The following is a 26,276-nucleotide window of genomic DNA, read 5'->3' as shown; positions in this document are numbered from 1 at the left end:
CGATCCATAGGTGTCAGCCACTTCATGCAAGCCTCTCATTACCATACATGAACCAGTTCTCCTCCCCCGCAAAGAGTAAACTAACCGACTGCGACGGCCGCGTCCTATTCGCATCCAATCAGTCGATGCATCGGCACAGGATAGAGCTGACTTACAGCGGCATTACCACCGGCGCGAAGGACTTCGATGCCGCATTTTGCGGCCAACGGTTGTGTGCAAGATACGATTCCCTTGGTGCTGTGAACGACACTCCGTCGGCTCGCGTACCTCGCGAACTCGCTTGCTTGCGCCGAGTGGAGGGACTCGCTGGTGAGGGGCATGATGAATCGTCCGGTGCGGGATTATCGAGCGCGATAGCCGAGATAGCTACAAGGGTATGGGAGGTGATATTAGAAGCAAGAAACTCGATTAGACGAACAGGTCTCAATCCCCGGGTCTGGGTGAGTTTATGTGTCAAGTATTTAGAACTTTGGCGAGACGTTTGAGGGAGGAATGGATGGCGTCATTCAAAAGCCTCCGAGTCGCAGCGAGCTCGGAGGTCAACTGCCGATAAACCAGCTGCTGATGTCCGGGATTCTAGCCGACGAGGCGCGGGGAGTTGACAGGCTTGATTACGGGGAGTTTGATGCCGACGGTCGGGAACTAGTCATAGGATCGGCCAGGCCAAGGGCAAAGACATAGAGCTTCTGTACGTACTGCTTAGGTTCCTCGTTGACTTTTACCAAGAGAGGTAGGTCGATAAGTTAGAGGCGGACGGACGGCTACGCTAGTGGAATCTGTGCTCCGCACCACATGGAATGCCCGGGTGTGATGCCGAAGGTTGTGTCAAATCCGCGTTTGGTGGTGTATGGGAGCTCAGGACGTGGGGAGGGGGCACAAGGAGATAAGAGCGCTATAAAGTCTCGTTATTTTTGACGCGGGACGTCCTTTGCCAACTGGTGCCGCAACTGAGCGGCGCTTTATTATCGATCACAAATGGAAAAAAGTTACACGGGACGGACAACTACCGTGCGGGAGCAAGTGACATGTCTCACATTGGCGACTTGCAGCCCGCCCGGTCGGAGCCAGAGACCCCGAGACGGTCTTCAGCACTGTTATCCCACTGTAACTCTCAACCGCCGGCGGCGGCGGCGGCGGGCGGGCGAAAAGCCCGAAACTCGGGACATGTTTCACCAACATGACATTGTGGTGCAATTGGGGATTGGGGAGGGTGAAGGCCCAGGCACCCGAACTGCAAGGCAGACTGCAAGGCAGGATGTCATGTCAGCAGGTCGGCAGGTCAGCAGCCCAAAGGAAAAAAAATTGCAATTCTTCAAGACCAACCTTCCCAGCGGTCGGGTTCATCGTCCCATGTCTCCATTCGTCTTTGCCGTCCTCCGGTGTGTCGATCAGTTTAGATACGCTTGACACTCTACCCAACCGTCAACCATCCGAGCCGCCAAAAAAAAAAAAAAGACCAAACCAACGGCTCATCCCATCAGACCCCGAGTCTAACGGGCGAACTTGCTTCCCGAAACGTGCTCCTGATCCGAAATCATGGACCCAAAGACAGAGTGCAAAGCGCTAGGAGACTTTCCTTCGGGCGGAGCCTAAAACGACTCAAGGGCCTTGAAGCCTAAACCAATTAAGGGAATTCCACGCATCTCCCCTTCTAGAAGGAAGTGAAAGTCGACCCCTTCCCCGGAGACAGCAAGGGATGGGGTTGCCGCTCGCGTCCGTCAGTCACAACTCAAATCAATGGGGGGGGGGGGGGGGGGGCATCTCCCCCCTCCAAAGAGAAAACGTGACCATGACCCAGTTGCTAGGCCAGAGTCGTACGTCCGATGAGGTGTGTTTCAGCTTTTGGGTTTTGCGCTTGTCGTCTTTTGTTTAGGGTTGGTCATGCGCCTGGCTCTGCCCTGCACACGTCGTTTGGTTCCTGAAATGATTGGATCTTCACATGTGAGAGAAATTGGAATTATGAACTGTATGTGGAATGTTCGACACCATCGAGAGTTGCATTTCCGTTGCCAAGTCTTGGAAATAAGAATGCGACTGGCTGTTCCAAAATGCTTTTGGACCCTGAAGGGAAGGGTGCGAATTCCATCAAGAAGGTCGCTATGGCATTGTAAGTTGGAAACAATGACACGCTGCCGTTCCAAGTTTGAGCTGCGATTGGATCAAGAGGAGGACCGATTGGTAGGGGAGATCATGGCGCGGCCGATGCGACGCGGATGGCCGGCGAAACAGAATTGCAAGCCCCAGTAGCAAGGGAAACATCTACAGGGTTGCGCTGCGGCCCTCTAGACCCGATTCGAATCGCTCGACCACGTTTATGCGCGCTGTCAACCCATCGTCGTCCGACTGATACTCGCATCGAAACCTCTCATTCGGTCTCAAGTCGCTGTGAAATGATTCAGCCCTGTCTACATGCGGCCCTATCTACGCATCGGGCTACCAACAAAACCATGAACTTGAGACGACGCCATCCAACCTCATGACACATCGCAGACGACGCTGGCGGCGGCTCACACCTTGAACCGGAACCCATGCGCCGCCGCCTCGCCCGGCGCGGCGTTGATGGCCCCCTCGACGAACTCGCCCCTCTCCAGCTTCCGGTTCAGCCTCACCAACACGAACCTCAACACCGTCGCCGCGCAGATGGCCACGAAGCACGCGACACAGTTGTGTATGAAGGCCGCCGTGTACTGCGGCCCGTCGCTCTTGGGATACAGATAGCTCGCGTAGATGCTGCTGCAATTGCTGACCGCGTTGATGAACGCCAGCGCCGCGGCCCTCTTGGCGGGCGGGCGCGGCAGCGAGTTGCTGATCCAGGCAAGCGCTGTCGTGTAGCCCGTGTATATGCCCGGCACCATGAGCATCATCGAGACGTACCGCGGCGCGACGGCGTGGGTGGCGGCGCCGAGGATGAAGGCCGCCATGGCGACGCAGAGGGGCACGACGATGTGCAGGTACCGCTCGCCCGTACGGTCGGCGTGCCAGGCGTTGAGGCAGGTCGTGATGACGCAGAGGACGTAAGGCGGGCAGGTCAGAAGGAGGGAGACGACCGAGTTGTAGCCCAGGGTCGCCACGACGGTGGGGAAGAAGTTTGTGATGGAGCCCGAGGCGACGATGCTGAAGACGAGGACGAGCTGTTTGCGAGTCCGGTGTTAGTCATGCGCCGTGGCTGATGAGAGCGGGAACGGGGTTGTGCTTTTACCAAGATCCAGGTTTTGACGTCCTCCAGCGCCGTCTTGAAGCCGTGCCAGAAAGTCTGCTCCCCGCTGCTCTTCCAGTCGTCCTCTCCAATGTCCTCTTCGAGCCTCCAGACCGCCAGCGCAGTCTCCTCCTCGCTCAGCCAGGACGTCGTCCGCGGGAAGTTGGGCAGCACAAAGTAGGCCACAAAGGCGACGCCAACCGTCACCACGCCCTCGATCAGGAACAACCACTGCCACGCGCCCAGCCCGCGCGCGCCGTCCATGTTGCCCGTGATGCCGGCAGAGATCAACCCGGAAAAGGCCCCCGAGATGAGGGATCCCGTGTACAGGATCGTCGTGCGCAGGCCGAGCTCCTCGCGCGTGTACCAGCAACTCAAGTAGTAGAGGCAGCCGGGGAAGTAGGCGGCCTCGACAAAGCCGAGGACGAAGCGGATGACGAGGAGGCCGGCGTAGTTGCGGCATGCCGCAGTAGCGGCGGAGATGACTCCCCAGACAATCATCTAGCAAAGCGTCGCGGTGTCAGTTCCATTGTACTTGCCAGGCGTGTCGTCGAGACGTATTGCTCGTTGCGCGACTTACACATGTGGGCAGGTATAGTGCGGGCTTGCCGATCTTGTTGAGGAACAGATTCGATGGCACCTGCATGAGCAGGTAGCCGACAAACAAGATGCTCACCGCCGTCTGGAACTGGTTGGAGTTAGGGTCCAGCTTGAGATCGCGCTCCAAACCAGCCAGGCGCGCGGCCGCAATGTTGTTTCTGTCGATGTAGTTGCTGTTATCGATCAGGACAGGTCAGCCACAGATCATTCCAGCAGCACATGCAACGTGATAAAAAAGTAGGCCGTGAACTCACAGGATATACATAATGACAATCATCGGGAGCAATCTCAGATCGATCTTGCGCTTCAGCTTCCTTTCCAGCTCGAAGCGGTATTCGGACGTCATGGCCGCCACAATGGGCGGCGGCTGCAACCCCCGCCTCTCAGCCTCGACCGAGGGCTTGGGAAGGTCTTCGACATCGCCGGCTCGGTGCTCGTGGTCTAGCGAGACGTGGTCCACCTCGGTCAGTTTTCCGCCCGCCATGTCGTCCCCTTTTTGCCCGTGGTGACTGTAGCCGGACCAGGCTCTGCTTCCAACCGTCGCGAGCTTCTGAACTGGAGTGGAACTGGTCGGTAGGTCGTCAGAGACACTGCTTGGAACCACTGCTTCGCTTGGCGCCCGTTTGGAAACTTTGGAATGGCTCAATGGCGGTTTCAGGGTATCAATCGTTGATCCGGGGATGATTGAAGTCGACACGTCCAAAGCAAATTGAGGAAATCAACCCTCTTTAACTCCGCACCCAGGCTATGACGGCTTCCCGCGCGGAAAAAGACGAGAGCGCAGGCATGCGGTTTCGTCCCAGCTTTCCCCAAGTCGGGGTAATTGCCGTCCCTCCCCTCCCCGAGTGGTAACGTGTTTCCAGCCAGTCACATTTCTGGTTCATTAATTGCCCATACTCCTCAAAGCCGGGTAATTGATGGTAGTCTTTTCCCGTTAGTCTCAACCCTCCTTTGCGTAGCTCCGCGGTGGGAGGCAATGTTGGGCGATCATCCCAAGCTCTTTGTCATCCGGCGCGGCAAAGCTTGTTATCTGGGCGGGAGGCAAACCCCTTGTTCCAACATGTTGTAGATGCAGCCCACGGTATGCAGGTCATATCCTCTTCGGCCACTCAGCTAGTATCATTTCAATGAGAGCATTCTTGTTCTCGCGTTCGGGGCGGAATCCTAAGATGCAGTATATCCAACTTGGCGGCGACACACCTTGGGCTTGATGTCCCCCCTAGGGAATTCAGAGATACGGAAAAGAAACAAGCACCCATGAATGGGCGTCAAAATCCGGGGTTGGAGGTAAGCGTGCGGGGAAAAGAGACGGAGACAGGGGTTCGGCGGAGCACCCCTCAGAGTGTCTTGCCGGGGTGATAAGGGCCGTTAGAAATGGCGAGCGATTAGCGGCCGGCGCCCATTACGACACCAATATGCGTCATGTTGGTCACGCTGCCAGCGTGACGTGCCTGGGAGACGACTGCATGGAGACCTAGCTCGAGTCCAATCAAGTGGCCTCGATGTCGCGACTCAGCTCAATGCAAGAAGCTGCACCGGGACGAACTGCCGTCGATAACGCAGAAGACGTAGGAGAGGGCAATGATACCACGGCTGGCGTTCGGTTAATTTGTGATTGGGCCGCCTGCCCGTTTAGTTACCAAGGCCCCACTAAAGCCGATGCCGCGCCCGATCCCCCCACACAACTTCAACGTAAGGTAACGTTTGGACCCACATCCGGCCTCGGCATTTGGCGCGTGAGATCAAGCTTCCGAACCAAGATACGGCCAAACTTGGCGGAGCCGGGGTTCGAACGACGTCAACAACAAGGGTTCGGCATCTCGAGCACGAGGTAATTAAAGCTATGAGAGAACGTTTCAGAGCTCGCAGAATGGTAGGTAACAAGACATTGTATCAATTCGCGCGGGTTGACATTAATGTAATGGGCTGCGAGTATTTTAGGTTGCAATCTCAACATTAGATTACTATATACTGGAATAAGAAACATTATACAGAGAAAGCTGTTGCGTACTGTGCTCCCAAGCTAAATCCGTGCAAAGCAGCGAATTCTCAAAAACAAAGCATTCAAAGCAAGACATAAGAAACATTAACGACGTAATCGTCGCATTCGGTCAGGTGTTGAAGGCCGTTATGGCGTGTGAGTGTGCGTGTATGAGACGTGTCTGTTTAGACACCAGAGTCCTCCTGGTGCACAGAATCCTCCAGGGCGTAAGCGTTCCAGTTGGCGCAGGTGCTGTTCATCGTGTCGACGTTGGTGATGGCCGCGATCTCGGTCGGGCGCTCGATGAGCTGGAGCGCGAAGCCGAGGGAAGTGTGCCAGCCGATCTGCGGGGACGAGTGTTAGGGACTCGGGTCCAAGGTGAAAGGGAATGATACGAGGGGACTTACGTGGCAGTGCATCAGCCAGACACCCGGGTTGTCAGTGTAGAAGCCAATGACGAGGTAACCGGAAGCGGGCAGCATGGCGACGTCGCGGCGAGGCGCGTTGACGGTCTGCAGAGCGACGGAAGCGTCGTAGGTGCCGGTGCCCTGGGCGAGGACCCAGAAGTCGTGACCGTGGAGATGGATGGGATGGGTCTGGAAGCATCACGTTAGTCGGACACGAAAGATGCTGTAGGCTGGTTTACTTACAAGACCGACGGGGTTCTGGATGATGAAGTGGACCCAGACATTGGCCTCGTCGAGGTGGACAATGTTTTGCTGCACGGAGTAGTTGTCGTTGCTGTCGAGCACCTGTTCAATGGCTGTGGTCTCGGTGTTAGCTTGTGTTGCGACTCCTTGAGCTTCGAGGCACTTACTAGGGTAGCCCCAGTCGGAAAGGAAGGTGTTGTTGTTCAGAGTCCACTTGAACTGGCTGCTGACGACCTGAAGACCGACAGTGAGAGTGTCGTCGAACGACTGCTGACCGGCCTCGATCGCCACGAAAGGAACCAGGTTAGACATGAGCTCGTCCGTGCAGGAGTCGTCGTATGCCGGGACCTCGCCGGTAGGGTCGGCCGTCGAAGAGGCGTCGTAGCGCACAATGCCCTTGATGTCGAGCGTGTTCTCGTTCGTGCTGCAGGTGATCTGGGGAATGGCGCGGAGCCAGTAGTCGCTGACGGCCTGGTTCGCGCGGACGATGATGTCGTAGCGCTGGCCAATGCCAATGGAGAGATCCGTGGCGTTGTAGGGGTTCAGAGGCACAAAGTCGGCCGCGATGACCTCGAGGGTGTGGTTGTCAATCATGAACTTCCAGTGCGTGTCGATGGCGCTGTTTACGAGGCGCATGCGGTACGACTTGCCGCTCTCAAAGACCGTCGTGAAGCGCGAGCCGAGATCGCCGTACTTGCCGGTGCCGTTGATGAGACCCGTCTGCGGGGTGGGCGGGCCGCTGGTGGCGGCAGCCTCGTAGAGCTCGTCAGTGGTGCGGTGGAACCAGTCGCTGAGGACGACAACGCCGAGATCCTCGTCATAGGGAGCGGAGGCAGGGCCGTTGATCTGAATTCCTCCAAAGACACCGTTCCTGGGATACTGTCAGTTGAGGCAATGTTTGCATCATTTGGACCAACTTACCAGGCTTGGAGGGAAAAGTGGCTGTGGTACCATGAAGAACCATACTGAGACGCGTGGAACGTGTAAGTGATGGAGTCTCCCGGGGCAGTAGGGCACTGGGTGATGGAAGCAACGCCATCAGCCTCGTTGGTGTAGTTCTGGCGGATGCCGTGGAAGTGAATGCTGGTGCCGTTGTTCTCGAGAGAGTTCTTGACGTGGACGACTGACAAAACTATTAGATAACCGCACACCACGGTTGGAAGAAAAAGGTCGACACTTACCGACAGTGTCACCCCAGTCAGCAACAATGGTAGGTCCAGGGACAGTGCCGTTGATGGCGAGAACCATGCGCTCAACTCCGTCGGGAGCCAAGGTGGTGTTGGTGACTTCAAACCAGTACTCGCGGATGACCCCGGTGTTGGGGGCCTCCTCGTACCAGTTGGTCGAGAGATCGTGAGTCCCGTCCCAGCAGGAAGGGTTGAGAGCCGAGTCGAAGACGCAGTCCTGCCGCTTCTCGACTGGGTTCGCGGGTGAAGAAGGGGCGCCAGAGATCAAGGCGGGGAACAGGAGCGCGAAGCATCCCAAGAGTGAGCGTTTGTACATGCTGGATGGATGTATGCAGAACGAGTGTAAATAGCGATGGTCGGTGTGATCAACGAATGGTACCGAGAATGCCTGAAAACGAAGGAAGGCAGAGGATGAGAGAAGACCGAGCCTGAAGAAGCGAGTGATGGTGCCTGAGAAACATTTCCCAACGGCGGGCCAAACCGGCTGGTTTTATAGGTTTTGAACACGAGCTTCGAGCTTCATCGAGACGGCCGAATAGAGGGTCTCGTCAGTTGACGCCTGTCATTGCGAGGGGCCGTGTTTCCGACATGAACTCGCAATCCCAACTTGCAGCGTTCCCTCGATGCTGCGCTCTGAGGATCTAGCGTGCAGCGTGAGGGCGATAGCCCACCCTGGCGCGGAAACCCAGTCCCACATCGAAGAGCATCGTCCATCGTGCAAGGTCATGAGAGACTTGGTATGTCGTTTACGGGATCTTTCGGCCGCAAAGGCGCCTCCGGCGGACGAAACCCATGCTTACACAGCAACTATCGAACATCTAGGCTATACGAGGGACATGGCCATGCCGAACCTACGCTTGAAGCGGAGAGTCTCCCGTCAGTCTAACAGCGCATGCGCCCTCGCTCTCTGCTCCCCGAGGGTGATAGGAATGTGTTCCCCATATCCAGGTGGACCCCTTATACACCCCTGAGGCCAGTCGATATGGATGTCTTGCATGGGTCTTGTAAGTCCGTATGTAGGCGCCGTGCGGGTGAACATGTATATTGGATGTATTGTAAGCCCGCAAAGGGCAGTCTCCATATCTGGGCTCGTTGTACCTCGTCTGAAGTTCAGGCGGCTAAACAGGCAAGGCAATAGCGGTCGCATGGAAAAAGATGGAGAAGAGGCGTTGATCGCCAAGTCTGACCACGTGCATAGCCGATTTGGAGGAGCATCACCTGCAACCCTTCCTGCCAGTTGCTCCCTCGAAGCTCGGTCTTGCTGACGCGTAGCCGTTCAGGAGACAGGAGGGCTATCGGAAGGTGCTTATGTAGCTGCATTGGTTCTCACGGGACCTGTCAGGCCGAATACCGCGCGCTGCCGGCTCTGCTGCGATGCATATGCTTTCGAACGAAGCGAGCGGGAACATGGAATATCATTGACGTCTTCCATATCTCTAGTGCTCAAAAGAGATGATGCCCTTGAAAACGCTATGCCAATCTCGGCCCCATCGACCTACTTAGATGGATATTGATAAGTGCATCCTTGATTACCGAAGCCTCATCGTGCCCCGACCAGAAAGGGGAGATGCCACTTTGAAGGACCAATGAGAAGAGACCAAAATCAAGGCTCTAAGCGGGAGGGCCGTCAAAGGTTATTGCAGCAGGGCCGGAAAGAAACACTAACGGTGAGAGAGTCGAAGCGGGCCAGGAGTAAGGCTTGGCAGCGTATATCAGGAAGTGGACAAAAAGCTGGTGGTTATCCAAAGCTGTGGCGTTCCCCCACTGATACTGACATGGGGGTGGTCCAGGAGGGGCAGCTTGGCAGGGGTAATCCTGTCAACGAGCAAGGCCGAGCCCCCCATTTTGGCCGCGGTCAACGTCATCCAATGCAACGGCGTCAAGACGGAAACCGTTGGAGATGGGACGAGCGTGTCAAAGGGGAGCCAGGATGAGTATGGAGAGGGGAGCTTTTACAACCACCCAATCCGAGATGGGCCCCAGCCACGAGGTTGCAACCTCGCCCAACGCCAAGAGCCTAGCAGAAATTTATCCCGATGTCGTCCGTATGTGGATTGAACCTCTGACTCGAAGGAAAGCAACATCAGGCATCTTAGCGGCCGTGGGATTTGTTTGATGTTTGCGGGTTACAGGCGCAAGCGCATCTGTTCCCCGTGCGTAGCTCTCCCTAAGCAACGCTTTCTGCGAGCGAGGCCCAATGCCACCGTTACGGTGACCTTTTCTCGCGCGTGCCACGTGCGTTGGAGCCCCTTTCGTGGGGCCAGGTGACGCCTAAATGCCATGGGCGATTGTCGACCAAGGAGAAGTGCCTCGCTCGAGTTCCGGGAGAAGCAGACGCGGATCGGGCATGGGATGCGGGCGCAGGATCTCCCGTAGGATCTCGATCGGCCACGGGACAGGAGGGGCGGTAGCGAGCAGCGAAGACCAAAGGGCGCAAGAAGCGAAAGCGAGCGAGGGTGTTTGTGCCGGATCAACAGAGGACGTTGCCTCTTGGTGATTAGGCTCTGAATCCAATCTCATGACTACCTGGGTACCTATCGTCTTTGCCATCACGAAAAGTATGCTTGATTCGAAGAAGCTCCCGCCAGCTCCGTAGCGGGCTCGGGCGCCCGCCCATTTGCGGGAGCCGCCATCGTACACTACTGCGATTGCGTGCGTACGTAGTCCCTGGCTCCCTGCGAGGTGGTAGGGATGTCACAATCACGTAAAATACGGGAAGGAAACTAGGTAGGGGAGAGAGGGTAAGAAGGGGGGGTGTAGCAGCCGTGGACGATAGGGGTGGTAGGTATGTATGGGGACCAAGTTAAGAAGACGAAGCCAAACACCTGATGCGGCAAGGCTATACTTATGCATTACTACAGAGTATGTAGTCTATCTGCGTGGTCTGCTGCGGCTTGTGACTTACAAGAATCCTGGTATGCATGTAAAGGGCATCGCCCCAAAAGCGGTTCCCCAGTCTGGATCCATCCCATTTCCTGCAGACAGGGAAGGCCTAGGGTGCTGGTACCTGTCACTGTATCGTCGTTTTGTGTCGTTTTGTGTCGTTGTGTGTCGTCGTCGATATTTCTGCTCTTGGCAGGTTGTGGATATTCTACTCCCCAGGGATGGAGTCGAGGAAACAAAGGAGGGAGGGGTTCGAATCCTAGAGTCCCACGAGCCTCAACGACCCATGCTTGGCCGCGCAAGCCCTCATCTCTGGTTGATGCCGCTTTTAGTACCCCACCCGCGTAGCCATCGATGGGGGGGGGGGAGGGCGTGTCGGTGGACAGTGCTCTGGCGCTATGTGTTATGGAGCCAAATGCCGGCTCCCGCGCTGCGCTGCGCTATACCTGGTGCGTCTTAGCGGCCCCTTTACCAGGAGGCCCTGAGCCGCCGTTTCGACAACGACAACGACGACAGACGTCGTCTTGCCGGCTCCACCTCTGGAGAGGCTCCCAATGCTACCGGACGGACAATATCGCCAACCCAACTGACTCAATTCCGAAAAGGCCGTCCTATCTGCAGCGAAGAGCATGACCAAACCCTGCCTTCATCTCGACGCCTGTCTTCCGACGATTCCCCGCCATCGCCGGCTCCAGCCTCCCGTCCGTTCTTAGTGGGCTCTCGTGCCGTCCTAGGTATCCTAGTCTTGGCATTCTCGAGCATTTCCCAATAGGTAGGTATTTGTATGGCGGTACTGCCGAAATCGCTTGCATCAAATCCCGCCTTTGCCCCTCTATCTCTATGACCCCCCGTGTCAAGACAACCTTTGAAAGAAGAAAGGGCCAACTTCAACATCAACGGCTGGCGGGCATCTCACAACCTCTGTTGTTCGTTTTTGGACGGCTGCTCCCGGAACTGCTCAAGGGACTCGAAAGCTCACAGGCAATTATGCTTCGCACGAACTGATGCTTCGCGGTAAACGTGGGGCTTGCCGGTTTTGGCGGCTCATGTCAAATCTTCCATTCAATCCACTGACACGGCGGTATTGCTTCTTCAACCCGTGCTATACGATTCATGCTTGTCGGTTAGCAGAACTGCCCGCTGAGAAATACGAGACGATCGCAAGCCCCTGCACTCCAATGATTCGACTTCTATATCGAGCGTTTCGATCCACCGACGCGGATCTGCCTCCGCCGGCCGGTTGCGTTGAGCCAGATGCGTTTTCATTGTAGGATTGTAGTGAAAAGGCCCGGTGTAGAGGGGGGTTGTGAAGCTGCTTCCGCCGCCTCTCCTTTCATCTCGTATTACGTACTCTCCTGAAGTAGCAAGCCAACCACCTGCAGCCGACCATTCAAGCGACCTCCTGGTGCTTCAGATCCGGGGCTTGGCGGGAGGCATCTACCACCTCGTAGTCACACCACATGGAATTTAGCGCCACTTATCCCAGTTGCCGCAGCTGTAGACCTGTCGACGTTCGGCCTCGGAAAAGAAACTTGAACGAAAACCCCGTGCCCTGTAGCCCGTGGTCTTGGCAATAACTCCACTTTCTCTATGGCATTTTGACTATGCGGGAGCATCCGTGCAAGCTGCGCGCGAGAGACAATAAGAAAAATTGCAAACCAACAGGAAAACCGAAAACTAACGACCCCTAGTTTCCATTGCCCGCTTAGTTTCGTTTCAAGGCGGCAGTACCCGTAGTTGACAGCAGTTGGTAATTCTTGTGAACTACGAAACGCTGAACCCCCCTCCCCCTCTCTGGCTAAACAACACGTTGGGGTTCAGAGCCAGGAAAACTACAGAATCAGTCACGGCCTTGGGCGTAGATGTCGAAGAAGATACTTTCCCCACACCGAGTATGCAAGGCCGCAGGAAGAGCTCAATATGGCGGCTGAAGCGGATATTCGATGCCGTTTTCCATCTTCACGGCACAATCGGCACGAAAAGAGGACCGAGGAACAAACTATCGATCATCAACTTGAACATACTGCCATATCAACAAACGCGGAGGCCCCCTATCGGTCTTGCCCCGCTATCGTTGGCCGTCAAAACTGGCTAGACTGACAGAGATACAACGACATGTGCCGCAAGAAACAACTAGGTTTGCCAAGATGTGCAGGGAACGTGGCTAAAAGTGACAGCTGATAACGTTGTAACATCAGTGCGTTCTAGAGGCTACTGTTTCCGGTCACCAATAACCACAAGAATAGCATTTGGTACCAGTAGGGCATGGCTGACAACCCCGGATAGACTAAGGGCGATAGACTTACACGTCTCGAGTCGCGGGACCGCCCGTAGCGCACTTGGCAGGAGCAAGTACTAGAGGACCTTGCACTAGAAACGGAAGCGCCAGCGCTACACAAGATGCTTGTACGCTGCAAGAATGGCGTCAGATAGAAATGAGTACGCGTAGGCATCCTCTCCATCCAATGCTACTTGGGAAGAGTGGATACACGTGTACCGTATTCTTTCTAGACCTGAAACGCCGACAGCTGAAGTCGTCAGCTATGGGAAGAAAGTTCAAGAGCCGAAGTAGAGACGCCTCCACTTCAGATTCAAGGTTATCCAAGGCTCGCCAGGCATCGGGGCTGCGTGATCCCAGCAGAGGACAATCTGCCTTTCGATCTCACGGCAGTATCCTCAAAGTGTTGTCTCGTTTGGATGTAAATCAGCCACCAATTAAAGATTGGCAATATGATGATGACGAGGATGCGTTTTCGTCTCTGGTAGAAGTTCATCAAGGTTGCCAAGGGCTCTCATGGACAGTGTACCGAACTCCGCCTGTCACAAATCGATAAGCCAACGCACCTACTCGCTGGAATTATCGTCGGACATTGTACCGAACACGCCGTGGAGCTCCCAGGACGCCAATATATTAAATTTCTCCCATGTCAGACAGGGCATCGTGCACTAGTCCAGGCACCATGCGTTCGCGTGACTCTAAACTGGCACATGCAAGCGACGGAAAGTGTGTACCTATATGTGTGTCTACTTACTCGAAAAGACTCCCATGCAACACTAATGAGTCTTTTTTTTTCTCTTCCCTACTGTTTACCATCCGTGGAGAGACAAGCATGTTTCGGTTTGGCGGCAGCAACCGAGGGGCGGGACGCGTATGTACACAGCTCAATGGACGAGTCCACGATGCCAACAGAGTTCTCCACAATCTGGGGGGTCATGCGTACATTGTCTGCATGGAAATTATTGAATGGTGCCTGGAGTCCCACCTGTGGACGGACTCGAGAGGACGCACCGCACTCCGCGCATCGCCGTCACAAAGAGGAGTGAGGCCCGAGGACATGCAGTCCCAATCTCACCGGCAACGCCACATGGCCGCTAGACCTATCCAACTGGGAAACAGTCTCTTGACTATTTTTTACAAGAGTGCAAACATGTAATAGACGAGCGTTAAGCGCCAAACAGGAACGTCGGTGAAGGTAGGGAGATAACGCGGCCGTGTCGGCGGACGGACATAGCGATCCCCACATCCCGGGACTCCGGCCGCCTCCCGGGAACCCAACCAGCCGAACAGCGGCGTACTGATGGGAAAAAATCGCACGATAGAATGCCCCATAAGTGAAGGAAACACACTCTCGAGAAAACATGGTCTCTCTTTCTTGTAAAACTATGTTTTCCCAGAAAAGATGGCTAGAAAAGGGCGTCGGACTCGGGATCTCGGGTGACGTCAAGACCCGGGACCGGGATCCCACAACCCGAACTTCAGCCCCGAGACGGTGCCAACACCATTTGGAAGAACGGTGGTATCGCACCCGATGCACCGCAGAAAGCGACGCAGAAAACGCAAACAAACCCGGCCATACCACATGTGAGTCTCTACTGACCGAGGGTCTCTTTTGGACCCAATGCGTAGGGGAATAAAAACCGCACGAAGCCGCAAGCAATAAATAGAAAAAAGGCACATGAGCGCGGCATGCAAGAAGACGCTACTAGTGAGTACGCGGGAGTCGGAAACCCACAACCCGGCCTCGTACCCCCATCAAACGCGGCTGACGAGTTCAACGCACAAATGCCTTGTTTTTGGGCACACAGAGGTTCGTAATTTTGACTCGGCCGTGCTTTCCAGGACTGCTATCTGCCGGTGTGCACTGGCACTAGGCTGTTATTGAACCGTCCGTGTAGGAAAACGGTATGATGCTGTGGATGGGCCACGGACATAAAAGCGTTCGATAAGTCGGAGGGGGGACACACGGTCAAGTTGCATCCCATACCCTGCCCGGCTATAGCAGCCTATAAAACCATCGAGACGTCGGCGAGCCCTATTCGTGAGTCGATTACAAATGCCGTGGCCAATAACTAAGCTTGCTGTCTGTCAATTGCCGTGCCGGAAAAGTCCAATCGTTTGATTATGTATGCATTCGACCCCTCGGCGCCATGAAACTGCGTTTACTGAACTTATGCCTCATATTCGCAACCGGCGGGTTTTGATCCAAAGTTCATCAGACATTGTGTATTCAGTTACTAACACATTAGCCATGTAATCATGAGAAATCAACCGTCGTGAAAATCATCAACTCTCCAAGCATTCCAACCCCTCCAAGAAACCATACCCTGAAAACATGCAGTCTAGTTCATTTCCGTAAAACATACAGTCCGCATACACTCGTTGTCGTAACATCATTACACAAGGATCATTAGTTGAACAATCGCTTGAACATGCCCTTGATCCCGCTTGACTTCTCCTTCTCCTTTTCTCTCTCCCTTTCCCTCTCCTTTTCGACATCTCTTGTCTTTCTCCGCTCTTCTTCGCGGGCGCGTCGTCGAGAATCGTCCGAGTGCTTTGACTTGGGTTTCTCGGCCGCCTTGCGTGCTGCTTCTTCGGCAACTTGCTCACGTGCCTTTTGCAGCTTGTTGGATCTCCCAACATCCTCAGACCGACGGGTATGGCTGTGGCTGTGACTGTGCTTCTCGCGCGTTGTGCTGGATCGCTTCAGGATACCGCGTGAACCAGTTGCTTCTTGTTGTCCTGTATTGTCATCCATTGGCATGTTGTCCTTGGCTGATGGGGGAAGAGGGGGTCCTGGGGAGGGGGGTTCGAATCATTCGCACCTTCGCCGTTGATGCTGAAGAATTCCTTCGTCCGTTCTGGCGAGGGATCCCTGGGTCCTCTCCTGCTAAGAGTACGCTCCGGACGGTGGTGCTCCGCGGTGCTGTGGCGGCGAGAGCGGCGATGGCTGCGGTCTGTCGTCTCCTCAGGCTTGGCAATGACCTCAGGCCCCTTGCCTTTGCGACGTGATCGCTCCCTTTCTTCCGCTTCGCGTTCCAGTTCACGCTGGCGCTCACGCTCGCGTTCTCTCTCACGACGCCTGTCGCGATCACGATCACGCTCACGCTCTCGTTCCCGTTCAGCAGCTTCACGTTCACGCTCCTTCTCCTTCTCACGCGCAAGTCTGCGCTCTTCCTTGCGGCGCTCATGCGCAGCTTGTTCCTCAGGCGTGCGCTCGGAGCGATTGCTGCGCTCGCTTCTTTCAGTCCTTCCGCTACGTTCGCTTCGATGCCTTCGCTGAGAGACTGTCTGTGGACTTTCCGAGAAACCGCTATCCTGTCTCTTTGGAGGTCCCGGCGGAGTGCGGGGGGCAGAGTCGCCAGACCGGAGAGATCGTTCGCTGTCCGTTCGGTGTCGTCGGCTGGAATGATGCGAGTGGTGTGAATGGCGTCTGCTGTCGTCTCTGCTTTCGTCTTCGCCTCGACTGCGGCCAGAATACGATGATGAGTGGTGAGTAGAGGAGTGACGACGTCGGCGGTGCCTTTCACGAGCCTCTGCATCCTTCTTCTCTGCGAACAAGTCAGTATCAAATCTGCTAGTTTTGCCCGCTCCTGTAGTGGTAGTACTCCTGCGTCTGGAAAGAAGGCCAGGTAGAACCCTCGAGAAAAAGGCCCTTTTCGGTTTTGTCTTGATTTGTTGCTCCCAGCTGGGCATGGCCTTGATGAGTTGGGTGCTGCTCTGCGATGAAGGGCTTGTGGGTGAGCGGAGAGCCTCCGCCGTAGCATAGATAACCACAGCAGCTGCCACAAGCTCTTCGGCTTGCTTGATGGAGACCTTCCGCTGTCGTCTGAGAGCCCTTGCCCTTTCCTTGGCCGCTGGTGACACGGGAAGCTCAGGAAGAACCACGGCGGGCGTCGAGGGTCGAAGACCCCACACTGAGCTATCTGTTTGCGTTCCGGAGTCTGAAAATCCCTCTCGTTGCACGGGGTTGAAGTGGGCGTCCACATCAGCGTCTTTTTGGTCGGCCACAGTGATTGGTCCTGAAGGCAGGGAGTTTGCGAGAGTCTGGGTCAACTTATCCGACGAGCTTCGGCGTGAGATAGCATCTGTTGCGTTGGGCTCGGGAACCTCCCTTGCGGTGATATCATCGTTCGAGTCTTTTCCAATATTGGCAGCGAACAAAACTCCTGCAACACCAACACCAGCACCAGCGGCAGCTGCTCCTGCGATGAGCCCGTCATTGTTGCGTGAACCCTCATCCTCAGCAGTCAGGGCGGTTTCTTCTGAAGTTGATACCGGTTCCTCGGGTGTAGCATCCTCTACAGCTAGAGCTGGCAGAGTATCTTCCGTGGATTGCTCTACTATTTCCTCGGTTGCGACAGGTTCTGCTGCTGGTGACTCTTCAGGGGTGGATTCCGGTTCGAGAGGAGCTTCTATGGTAGACTCTTCAACAGTATCTTGTGTCTGTTCTTCCGCCGACGGCTCAGCCTCTGCTGGTAATTCATCTCCAGTTTCCACTTGTAACGACTTTTCAAGGTTGGCTTCATTCGCAGTTTCCTCGCCTATCATTTCTGGCTCTGCAGTTTCTTGAGAGGCGTGCTCAGTGACGGCGGCAGCCTCCCCAGTGTTAGCCTCCTCGGGAGCTGCCTCCGCTGTCATAACTGAGGAACGGTCCTCTGGTGTAGTTTCGGTGGCGTGGTCTTGAGGAGAAGGCTCGGCCAGTGTTGGTTCTTCTGGTGCAGCCGTCTCTGATGCTGGCTCCTCAGCAGTAGCATCCACTGTAGCGGGGCCCTCGAGGGCCGTCTCTTCTGGAGTGGTATCTGCAGGTGCGGCCGTTTCCAGTACAGTCTCGGACGCTGCCTCTGGAGCTTCCTCCGCCTGCTCGGTCGCCTCTACCACCGGGTCCGCTACTGCTGGCTCAGCTGACTCGGTTGGTGCAGCCTCATCAGTGATACCATCCTCAATAGTAGGTTCTTCGGCAGCAGGTTCTTCGGCAGCAGGTTCTTCGGCAGCAGGTTCTTCGGCAGCAGGTTCTTCGGCAGCAGGTTCTTCGGTAGCAGGTTCTTCGACCGCAGGCTCCTCGGAGGCAGGCTCTTCGACAGTAGGCTCGTCAACAGTAGGTTCTTCAACAGGCTCTTCGGCCGCAGCCTCTTCGGAGACAGGCTCTTCAACAGCAGTAGAAACTGTCTCTTCTGCAGCTGCAGTGTCTTGGCTCTCCTGAGTTTCCGCATTGGTAGGGGGGTCTTCTTCGGCAACTTCAATCGGCGCCGCTGTCGCCTCAGCTTCTTCGGCAGGGTCCGTGGGATTCGTATCCAGTGTGTCGTCCACAACGGGCTCCGCAGGTTCCGGATCAGGGTTGCCGGCCTGGACGTCCTCGTCCGGAACCTCGGGATCCTGGCCATCCTGTCCTTCCCTTGCATCTCCATCGGGGGAATCGGGATTAGGGGAAGGAAGGGAGTTCTCACCTGTTTTCTCTGCTCCTCTTGCATCAGAGGCGATTGGACCCACCGTATCCTTGCTCTCATCGACATCCAGAGATCTCGCTTGCTCACCCTCGGCCGTCTGTGCTTCAGCCACCGCTTCTGGTTCAACAGTTGCTGCAGGTTCTACGGATGTTGACTGCACCGGTGCTTCTGGTTCAGCAGGAGTTGGATCAGCAGCTGCTTCAGGTTCAGCAGCAGCGTCAGGCTCAGCCTGAGCCTCGGGTTCAGCAGGAACTTCGGGCTCAGCAACAGCCTCGGGCTCAGCAACTGCTTCGGGCTCGGCGGCCGCTTCGGGCTCAGCAGGAGCTTCCGGTTCAGCAGGAGTTGGTTCAGCAGCTGCTTCAGCCTCAGCGGCAGCTTCCGGTTCAGCGGCAGCTTCAGGCTCGGCAACAGCTTCGGGCTCGGCAGCTGACTCGGAGTCAGCAGCTTCAGGCTCAGCAGGAGTTGGTTCAACAGCTGCTTGGGGCTCAGCGGGAGCTTCAGCCTCACTCGGAGCCTCGGGTTCAGCAACAGCTTCGGTCTCAGCAGCTTTGGGTTCGGCGGCCGCTTCGGGCTCATCAGGAGTTGGTTCAGCGGCAGCTTCGGGCTCAGCGGGAGTTGGCTCAGCAGCTGCCTCCGGTTCAGGAGCTTCAGGCTCAGCAGGAGTTGATTCAACAGCTGCTTCGGGCTCAGCAACAGCTTCGGGCTCATCAGGAGTTGGTTCAGCAGCTGCTTCAGCCTCAGCGGCAGCTTCGGGCTCAGCAGGAGCTTCCGGTTCAGCAGGAGTTGGCTCGGCGGCAGCTTCAGCCTCAGCAGGAGCTTCTGGTTCAGCAGGAGCTGGCTCAGCAGCTGCCTCCGGTTCAGTAGAAGCCTCAGGCTCGGCAGCAGCTTCGGTCTCGGCAGCAGCTTCAGGCTCGGTGGGTGCTTCGGGCTCAGTCGGAGCCTCCGGTTCAGCGGGAGCTTCAGCCTCAGCAGCATCTTCGGGCTCAGCAGGGGTTGGCTCGGTAGCAGCTTCAGCCTCAACGGGTGCTTCGGGCTGGGCAGTTGCTTCGGGCTCAGCAGCTGCCTCAGGCTCGGTGGGTGCTTCGGCCTCAGTCGGAGCCTCCGGTTCAGCAGGAGATTCAGACTCGGTGGGAGTCGGCTCAGCAGCAGCTTCGGGCTCTGGTGCCAAGGTTTCCTCAACCACTTTGGCCTGTGCTGCCTCTGCGACTGCTTCAGCAAGCTCCGGCTCCTTAGCTTCAGGAGCAGGCTCTGTCGCAACAGCTTCCTCCGTTGCAGCAGCAGGAGGATCAACCGTAGATTCCGCAGCCTCCGGAGCAGCTTCCTCAGGAGCAGCAGGCGCTTCAACTTCAGCCGGAGGCTCTGGTTCAACCGCTGTGGCTTCAGCTGGAGTTTCCGCCTCGGGCTCTGCTTCTTTGGGCTCTGTCTCGGCCGCCGCCGCAGGCTCGGGTGCAGAATCGCTGGCCTCTGGAGCTGCCTCAACCTCGGCGGTAGGCTCTTCGGGTTTGGCTTCAGTAGTCTCTTGCGCCACTGCTGGCTCAGGCTCGGGTTCCTTAGATTCAACGGTAGCGTCGGACTCAGCGGCAGGTTCAGCGGCAGTCGCGGGGTCTTGGGCTTCGGCTGTCTCTTCCGCTGGTGCAGGCTCCGAGTCGGGTTCCTTAACATCTGCTGCGGGGGTTGCCTCCACCTCAGGCTCGGGGTCGTTCGCCTCAGGAACTGTTTCGGCCTCGGCAGCAGGCTCGGGCTCATTAAGTTCAGCGTTTGGCTCTGCCTCGGCTGACTTGGTCTCTTCAGCTGCAGCCTCCGATTCAGGCGCTGCTTGCTTCGTCTCCGCTTCGGCGGGTGCTTCTGACTCAGGCTCAGGATCCTTTGATTCCGCAGTGGGCTCTACCTCGGCGGCGGGCTCAGGGTCCTTAGCTTCAGCTTCGGGAGCAGCTTCTAGTGCCTCGGACTCAGGCTCATTGGCTTCAGCTTCGGCTTCAACCTTGACCTCAGTCTCGGGTTCCTCGGTATCTGCTGCAGCATCTGTTTCTGGTTCAGATTCTTTGATATCGACTTCCGCAGATGCATCCGCCGCTTCAGGCTCCGTAGCCTCGGTCTCAGGAACCGCGTCGGCCTCAGGTTTCTCACCGGCGGCCTCCGTAGTATTCTCTGGTGCCGTATCCGGCTCTGCCGCCTTCACTTCGGCTGCTTCCGTATCAGGAGTAGAGGGCTCGACTGCGGGTTCGGACTCCGCAGCTGGATCAGTCGGCGGGTCTGGGTTTTGTCCTTCGGATGTTGACTCTGGTTCGGTATCCTTGGCTTCCGCAACAGGTTCTGTATCGGGTTCAGCACCCTCAACTTCAGCCGTCGGTTCCAGGACCACTTCAGTGGCGGGTTCAGGCTCTGTATCCAAGGTTGCAACGACTGGCTCTGCTTCTGCTTCTTTGGTCTCGACGGCGGCCTCTGCTTCAGGCTCTGGGTCTACGGAGTTTACATCTTCGACGGCGGGATCAGGCTCGGGCGTGGTAGCCTCAACGGTGGTGGCTTCTTGCTCGGGTTCCTTAGATTCGTCGGCATCTGGAGCGGGTTCAGCTGCGGCATCGACATCTGCGGCATCGACATCTGCGGCATTGGCCTTCTCCTCGTCTAAAATAGGTTCAGGTTCAGCGACATCCGTAGCTGCTTCAGCCGGACTCTCAGCGGCTTCAGTCTTATCCTCGACTTCGTCGGCGGCGGCGGCGGCGGTGATGGGCTCTTCTGGGGCAAGATCAGGAGTTTGCTCTTCCACCTTGGATTCTTCGGGGGTTTCTTCGGTCTCCGTTGCTGGTTCTGCTTTTTCTTTAGTATCCTTGGTCCTTGGGGAGAGAATGTCCACGGTGAAGCTGAATTCTTTGCCGTCACTAATGATTTCGTAACCGTTCATACCTTCTGTCGAGACAACCCCACCACCTGCGGCGGCTGCATCTGCGGAAGCATCCGTGGAGGCGGGCTCTGGGGCTGCACTTTCTTCTGGCTCAGGGGCATCGGCCTCGGCCTCATTTGGTGAACCAGGCTTGCCCTCGGTCGTTCCGGCTCCAGCATCTGCGACGACCTCGGCCGCCGGCTCAGTGGCCGGCTCAGCTTCAGCTTCCTTAAGAGCATCTGCTGCGACTTCAGCTACAGCCTCAGGCTCAGGTTCCTTGGGGGCTTCGGGCTCAGGCTCTGGTGCCGCTTCTCCGGAGGGTTCAGATTCCGCAGCGTCATCCACCGCTGGCTCGCCCTCGGCTTCAACATTGGCAGGAGCTGGATCTTCGGCTTCAGCGGGAGCCTCAGGAGTAGTTTCGGGAGCAACGTCCGATGAGGTCTCGGGCGTGGCGTCGTTAGTCGGTACAGCATCCGCTTTGGAGTCAGCATCTTTGGAAGTTTCAGCCTCGGTCTCCTTGGAAGCATCTGGATCATCCTGGGTTGCTTCGGGCTCTTCTGTCGTGGATGCCTTCGGTTCAACTTCCGACGCGGGCGAAGTGTCTTGTTCTTGGGAGGCAACGGGCTCCTCCTTGATCGGTTCAGGAGTAGCATCCTTGGACTCTTCAGCCTCGGCCTCAGGTGCCTCAGCATCTTCTGTCTTGAGGGCTTCCAACTCTTCTGGCTCAGAGGCATCAGCTGCGACAGCGACCGGAGCCTCGGCCTCAATCTCAGGCTCGGTTTCCGTGACGGATCCCGGCTCGTCTGCCTCTGTAGCTTCGGAAGCAGATTCAGTGACATCCGAAGACACAGGCGCCGCTTCGACCGACGTCTCGGTTGCCTCGCTGACTGAAGGCATGTTCTTGTCTTCAGCAGGCTCACTCACAGGCGCCGTCTCCGCAACCGGAGTGGCCTCTTGCTCATTAGCTGGTTCAGTAGCGGTAGCGGGCGTTTCAATCTTTTCGTCCGCGGCGTCAGAAGCTGGAGTTTCTGTATCTGTCGAAGAGGATGCTACCTCTGCTGTCGCTGGCTCTGGAACAGTAGAGGGACCTTCAGACTTGGACTCGTCAACAACCGTCTCGGGAGCAGCCACTTCGGGTTCCGCCCCGGCGTCTTGCTCAGCGACAACGCTATCCTCTTGTGAGGCTGCAGGTTCAGCATCGGTGGTTACTGCCTCCTCCTTTGGCTCAACAGGATCCGTGGAAGCAGGGTCTTCGGCGGGAGGGTTCGTCACAGCGGTCGCCTCGACAGGAAGATCATCTGTGGGTGCCTCTTCCAATGTTGCAGGAGATGCATCTGGTTCAGTCGCTGCTGGCTCTTCAGACTTCGCGTGATCATCTGCAGACTCTTCTGCCTCTTCTGCAGCAGGTGCTGGCTCTTCTGGCTCCACAGCTGCTGGCCCAGAAGTATCGTTCTCGGAAGCGTCCTCAGTCTTGTCCTCCTCGGCAGGAGTGGGAGCGCTCTCTGCGGCAGCAACTTCAGCTGATGGTTCCGTCGGAGCGGCGCCCGGTGCCTCGGCTTCTTCAGGCGCAGGAGGTTCGGCAGCGGCAGCAGCTGGAGTATCTTCTATAGGCGCTGCTTCAGCCTCTGTTGTTTCAGAGCCGGCCGCTTCTCCCTCCTTGGTGGCCTCATGTGCAAGTTCTGATGGAGCTGATGTTGCGTCGGTTACAGTCGGCTCACCCGACGAGGTCTCCGCTGACCCCGGTTCGTCAGACTTCGCATCCTCAGCAGCTTCAGTTGAGGGTTCAGCTGGAGCTGGTTCCTCAGTCTTCGCCTCAACTGGGGTTTCAGGTGCCGGCACATCTACAGGAGGACTATCATCCATCTTGGCCTCAGATGCCTCCTCGACTACAGGCTCAACAGGCGTAATAGTTTCAGGGGCAAGCTCTGTAGATGCTTCCTTAGGAGCAGCATCTTCAGATTTGACGTCAGCGGGAGCATCAGCAGAAGAATCAGCGAGAGCCTCCGTAGTAACTTCGACCGCTGGTTCATCTGAAGACGCAGCTTCTTCCGCGTTGGTCTCAACTACTGCATCGGTGGTGGCATCCTTCGCAGGTTCGTCCAACTTGGCATCATCCGAAGCTTCAGCAGCTGGCCCCACGGGCTCGGTTTCGACCGAGGCATCCGCTTCCGTCCCTACAGGTGCGATATCTTCCGTGGCAGCCGGTTCATCTGCGGGAGCAGCATCTTCAGGCTTGTCCTCTGCCGATACTTCAGCCACGGCCTCTTCTGAGGCAGAAGGGGCGTCGTTCTTAGTTTCAGCTAGTGCAGCATCGTCAGACTCGACCGTTGCATCGGCGGCTTCCTCTTCGGTAGGCTCAGGCTCCTCTGACTTAGACTCGGCTGAGGTCTCAGTCGGAGGTTCTGCAGCAGGTGTAGGTTCCTCGGCAGCAGGTTCTGGTGCAGTTTCGCCTGTCGGTTCCTCGGAAGAAGCGGGGACCTCAGTCTCAGCTTCAGCAGGAGCTTCTGGAATGGCCTCTGTAGGTGCAAGCTCATCGGGCTTGTCTTTCGTAAGAGCTTCAGTTGGAGGTTCCGATGTTGTATCTGCTTCGGGTTCGGGCTCCTCAGGCTCAGCATCTGCTGAAGTAACGGGGGCTTCCTCAACTGCAGCAGGACCTTCGGGTGCGTCTCCCAATGGTTTGTCGGCCTCCGCTTCACTCGTTCCTTCGGGAGCACCTTCGGCTGAAGTTGTGTCGTTGACTTGGGCCTCGGCGGCATCTGCTTCTTCCGATGTTGATGTTTCTACAGGAGTCTCCTCAAGGGGACCTTCGGATTCGGGCTCTGCTATCTCAGGTGTTGTCTCCGGTTGGTCGGCTGGAGCGGCTGGAGCAGCTGGAACATCGCCCAAGGCATCTTCTTCGACTTCCGTTGATGCAACGGCGGGGGCTTCAGTGGCGTCTTCGTCGGTACTGACTACCGCGGCTGCCGTTGCCGCCGCGGCAGCAACAGCAACAGCGGCAGCCGCAGCCGCTGATGCATCTGTCTCCTGCTTCTTCTCGTTGACGGGCTCGTCGAGACTTCGGTCAACAACGGGGTCGGTTTCAGCCGCAGGCTCTACAGCAGAGGTCTCCTCTTTGGGGTCAATCATGGATTCGTCCATCTTCGTTGGCTTCGCTTCAGCCGGCGGCGGTGGTGGCGAAGGAGTCGATTTGGAGCTCTCAGTCGGCTCTGGCTCGGCTTCTTTGCCACTTTTGCCCTTCTTCTTTTTCTTGTCTTTCTTCTTGTCCTTCTTGTCCTTTTTCGAAGATTCTTTCGCCTTGACTGGAGATGTCGGGGCCTCCTCTATAGTGACTTCCTCCTGTTTTGTTGGTTCGGGTTCGGGCTCGGGCTCAGGTTCCGGCTCATACTCTGGTTCTACAGGCGGAGGGGGCGGAGGGGGCACAGGAGAAACAACAGCGGCTTCTTCCTTCTTGCCCTTCTTCTTCTTCTTCTTGTCCTTCTTGGGAGGTGCTGATGACCACTCGTCTTCGGCTACGCCGGTGTCGTGAGGCGGTTCCGGGGTGGGGATCTCGGGAGCAGCAGTTGACGGCTCGTCGTAAGTGTATTGTATTGCCTTCTTGTCTTTCTTGGCCTTTTTCTTGCTCTTCTTGCTGCTTGCCTGGGCAGGTTGCGAGGGATATGTCACGCCATTGGCATATACGTCGCCGTCTATAAGTTGGCCGAGTTAGGCGCAAACGCAAGGCCAAATGCAATCTAAAGCAGGTATCTTACCATTTTCCAATTCGGAATCTGAAGGTTGAAAGTACTTGACTTTGGAGAAGTCTTGGGTTTGGACCTGGCTCCAGTCAAGGTTCTGCCGGTAAGGGCAGTAATCGACTGGCTCTTCCGAATTCATGCTTCCGGGACCTAGTGTTTATGGGGGTCCTTGTCTCGTAGCAGCTGATCAATGCGAATCAGGGTAGGTGGTCTGGTGCTGTCTGTGTGCAAGGGGACGATGGGATTTGGTGAAGAATAAACTCAAGACTTATTCTTTTGATAGGGGTTTGTAATCTTGTTGATGTGCGGTGCCCAAACCGGAGTGAGAAGTTCGAGTCTCTTGGGCGGGTATCGCGAGACTCAAAAGCAAGTACAGAATGGTATCTCGTCGCCTGTGAGACGGTCTTCGTGGTGTAAACAACAGACAAAAGTGCAATTGATGGTTACGACAAGGAAGCATCAGGTTTCTTGTCTCAACTTGACGACGGATAGAGATGGGAAATAAGGACCAAGAGTGACGAGATGCGCCTTGGACCACGGCGACCCTAGGAGGGCTCAATTGGGCCGAGCTGTGGGAGGAAAAGCAGGGGGGAGCTTTCCCAGCGGTGCCAAACATCACAAGCATCACTGGCTGGTGGCAGGGTTCAAGGCGCGGGAGTAAGGGGACCCTGACGCAGTCTTACCCCACGCAGTCCCCACGAATGGAGACAAAATCGGGCAGTCTCTAGAGTCCAAGTGATCAATGTCGTGCGTGCTTGAGGGCCATTGGCTTGAGTGAGGCGGGAGGAGCACTGGCGCCACGTCGCATTTGGGTTGGACTGGGGGAGTGCGGCTTTTGGGACCGGGGAGCTTGAATGACTTGGTGAATGGTGTGATGGGGGGACGAGACAGGAGAGACAGCCTTGGTGGTTGAACACATCGGACGGACATGGAGACATGGAGGAGGGATGATGGCTGCCCAACGACTGATTCGATTTGGAAGCGAGCGGCCAACCCGCATAAAGAGACGGGCTTGACGAGGCCGGGCATGAATGCCGGTGATTTCTTCCAGGATATGCACTCTACTTTTGCGGTCTTATCCCTTTTCGTAGTTTCGTAGGGCATTGCCTGCCACGCATTGAAATCTTGGGGATTGTTTTTCTCTCCCCTGGTCACTCGGGTCAGATTCTTTCACCGATGAGGCAACTCACTTGACGTTTACCCACGAGACCCGATATTGGTACGAAAGACTAACAAGAACGGAAAGACTTGAGCCGGCCTTGTGGTGAGAAACTGCTTGAGAAGAGAGGCAGACCACCAATAAGCCAATGCCGAGCGAACAACCTCCAGCAACAGTCCTCAAGATTCCGAGAGTAATGCGGCATGCTGAGCCCTAAGAGGTCTAGGTCGTCCAGTCCCCCCCCTGCAGCGAGGGGATTATTCTAGACTTTGATGAAGTG

The 26,276-nt window shown here is 56.4% G+C and overlaps 4 protein-coding genes across 4 annotated transcripts; all 4 read right to left on the bottom strand.

Annotated features, from left to right (window-relative positions):
* Window positions 1-80: 80 nt before the first annotated feature.
* On the bottom strand, window positions 81-320 carry ColSpa_05252 (glutathione hydrolase proenzyme; the record flags this gene model as incomplete). The annotated part of the gene is made up of 2 exons (XM_049271464.1): window positions 81-104; window positions 156-320. 2 exons carry the CDS (start codon window positions 318-320, stop codon window positions 81-83), a joined length of 189 nt encoding a protein of 62 aa, XP_049127421.1.
* A 2,187-nt stretch (window positions 321-2,507) lies between these two features.
* ColSpa_05251 (MFS transporter prlL) lies at window positions 2,508-4,280 on the bottom strand (the record flags this gene model as incomplete). Its single annotated transcript, XM_049271463.1, has 4 exons — window positions 2,508-3,131; window positions 3,200-3,697; window positions 3,777-3,969; window positions 4,051-4,280. 4 exons carry the CDS (start codon window positions 4,278-4,280, stop codon window positions 2,508-2,510), a joined length of 1,545 nt encoding a protein of 514 aa, XP_049127420.1.
* A 1,682-nt stretch (window positions 4,281-5,962) lies between these two features.
* Window positions 5,963-7,930, bottom strand: ColSpa_05250 (laccase-1; the record flags this gene model as incomplete). Its single annotated transcript, XM_049271462.1, has 5 exons — window positions 5,963-6,121; window positions 6,185-6,373; window positions 6,428-7,298; window positions 7,394-7,550; window positions 7,609-7,930. 5 exons carry the CDS (start codon window positions 7,928-7,930, stop codon window positions 5,963-5,965), a joined length of 1,698 nt encoding a protein of 565 aa, XP_049127419.1.
* A 7,255-nt stretch (window positions 7,931-15,185) lies between these two features.
* Window positions 15,186-24,976, bottom strand: ColSpa_05249 (accumulation-associated protein; the record flags this gene model as incomplete). Its single annotated transcript, XM_049271461.1, has 10 exons — window positions 15,186-15,571; window positions 15,601-16,054; window positions 16,087-16,326; window positions 16,415-18,451; window positions 18,896-19,396; window positions 19,703-20,067; window positions 20,350-20,676; window positions 20,896-24,397; window positions 24,617-24,789; window positions 24,853-24,976. The coding sequence occupies 10 exons, from the start codon at window positions 24,974-24,976 to the stop codon at window positions 15,186-15,188; spliced, it is 8,109 nt and encodes a 2,702-aa protein (XP_049127418.1).
* Window positions 24,977-26,276: the final 1,300 nt, after the last annotated feature.

Source organism: Colletotrichum spaethianum (genome assembly GCF_022836535.1).
Source record: "Colletotrichum spaethianum MAFF 239500 DNA, contig11, whole genome shotgun sequence".
Taxonomy (NCBI): Eukaryota; Fungi; Ascomycota; class Sordariomycetes; order Glomerellales; family Glomerellaceae; genus Colletotrichum; species Colletotrichum spaethianum.
The sequence above is the reverse complement of the archived record's forward strand: the minus strand, read 5'-3'. Positions and strand labels throughout refer to the sequence as shown.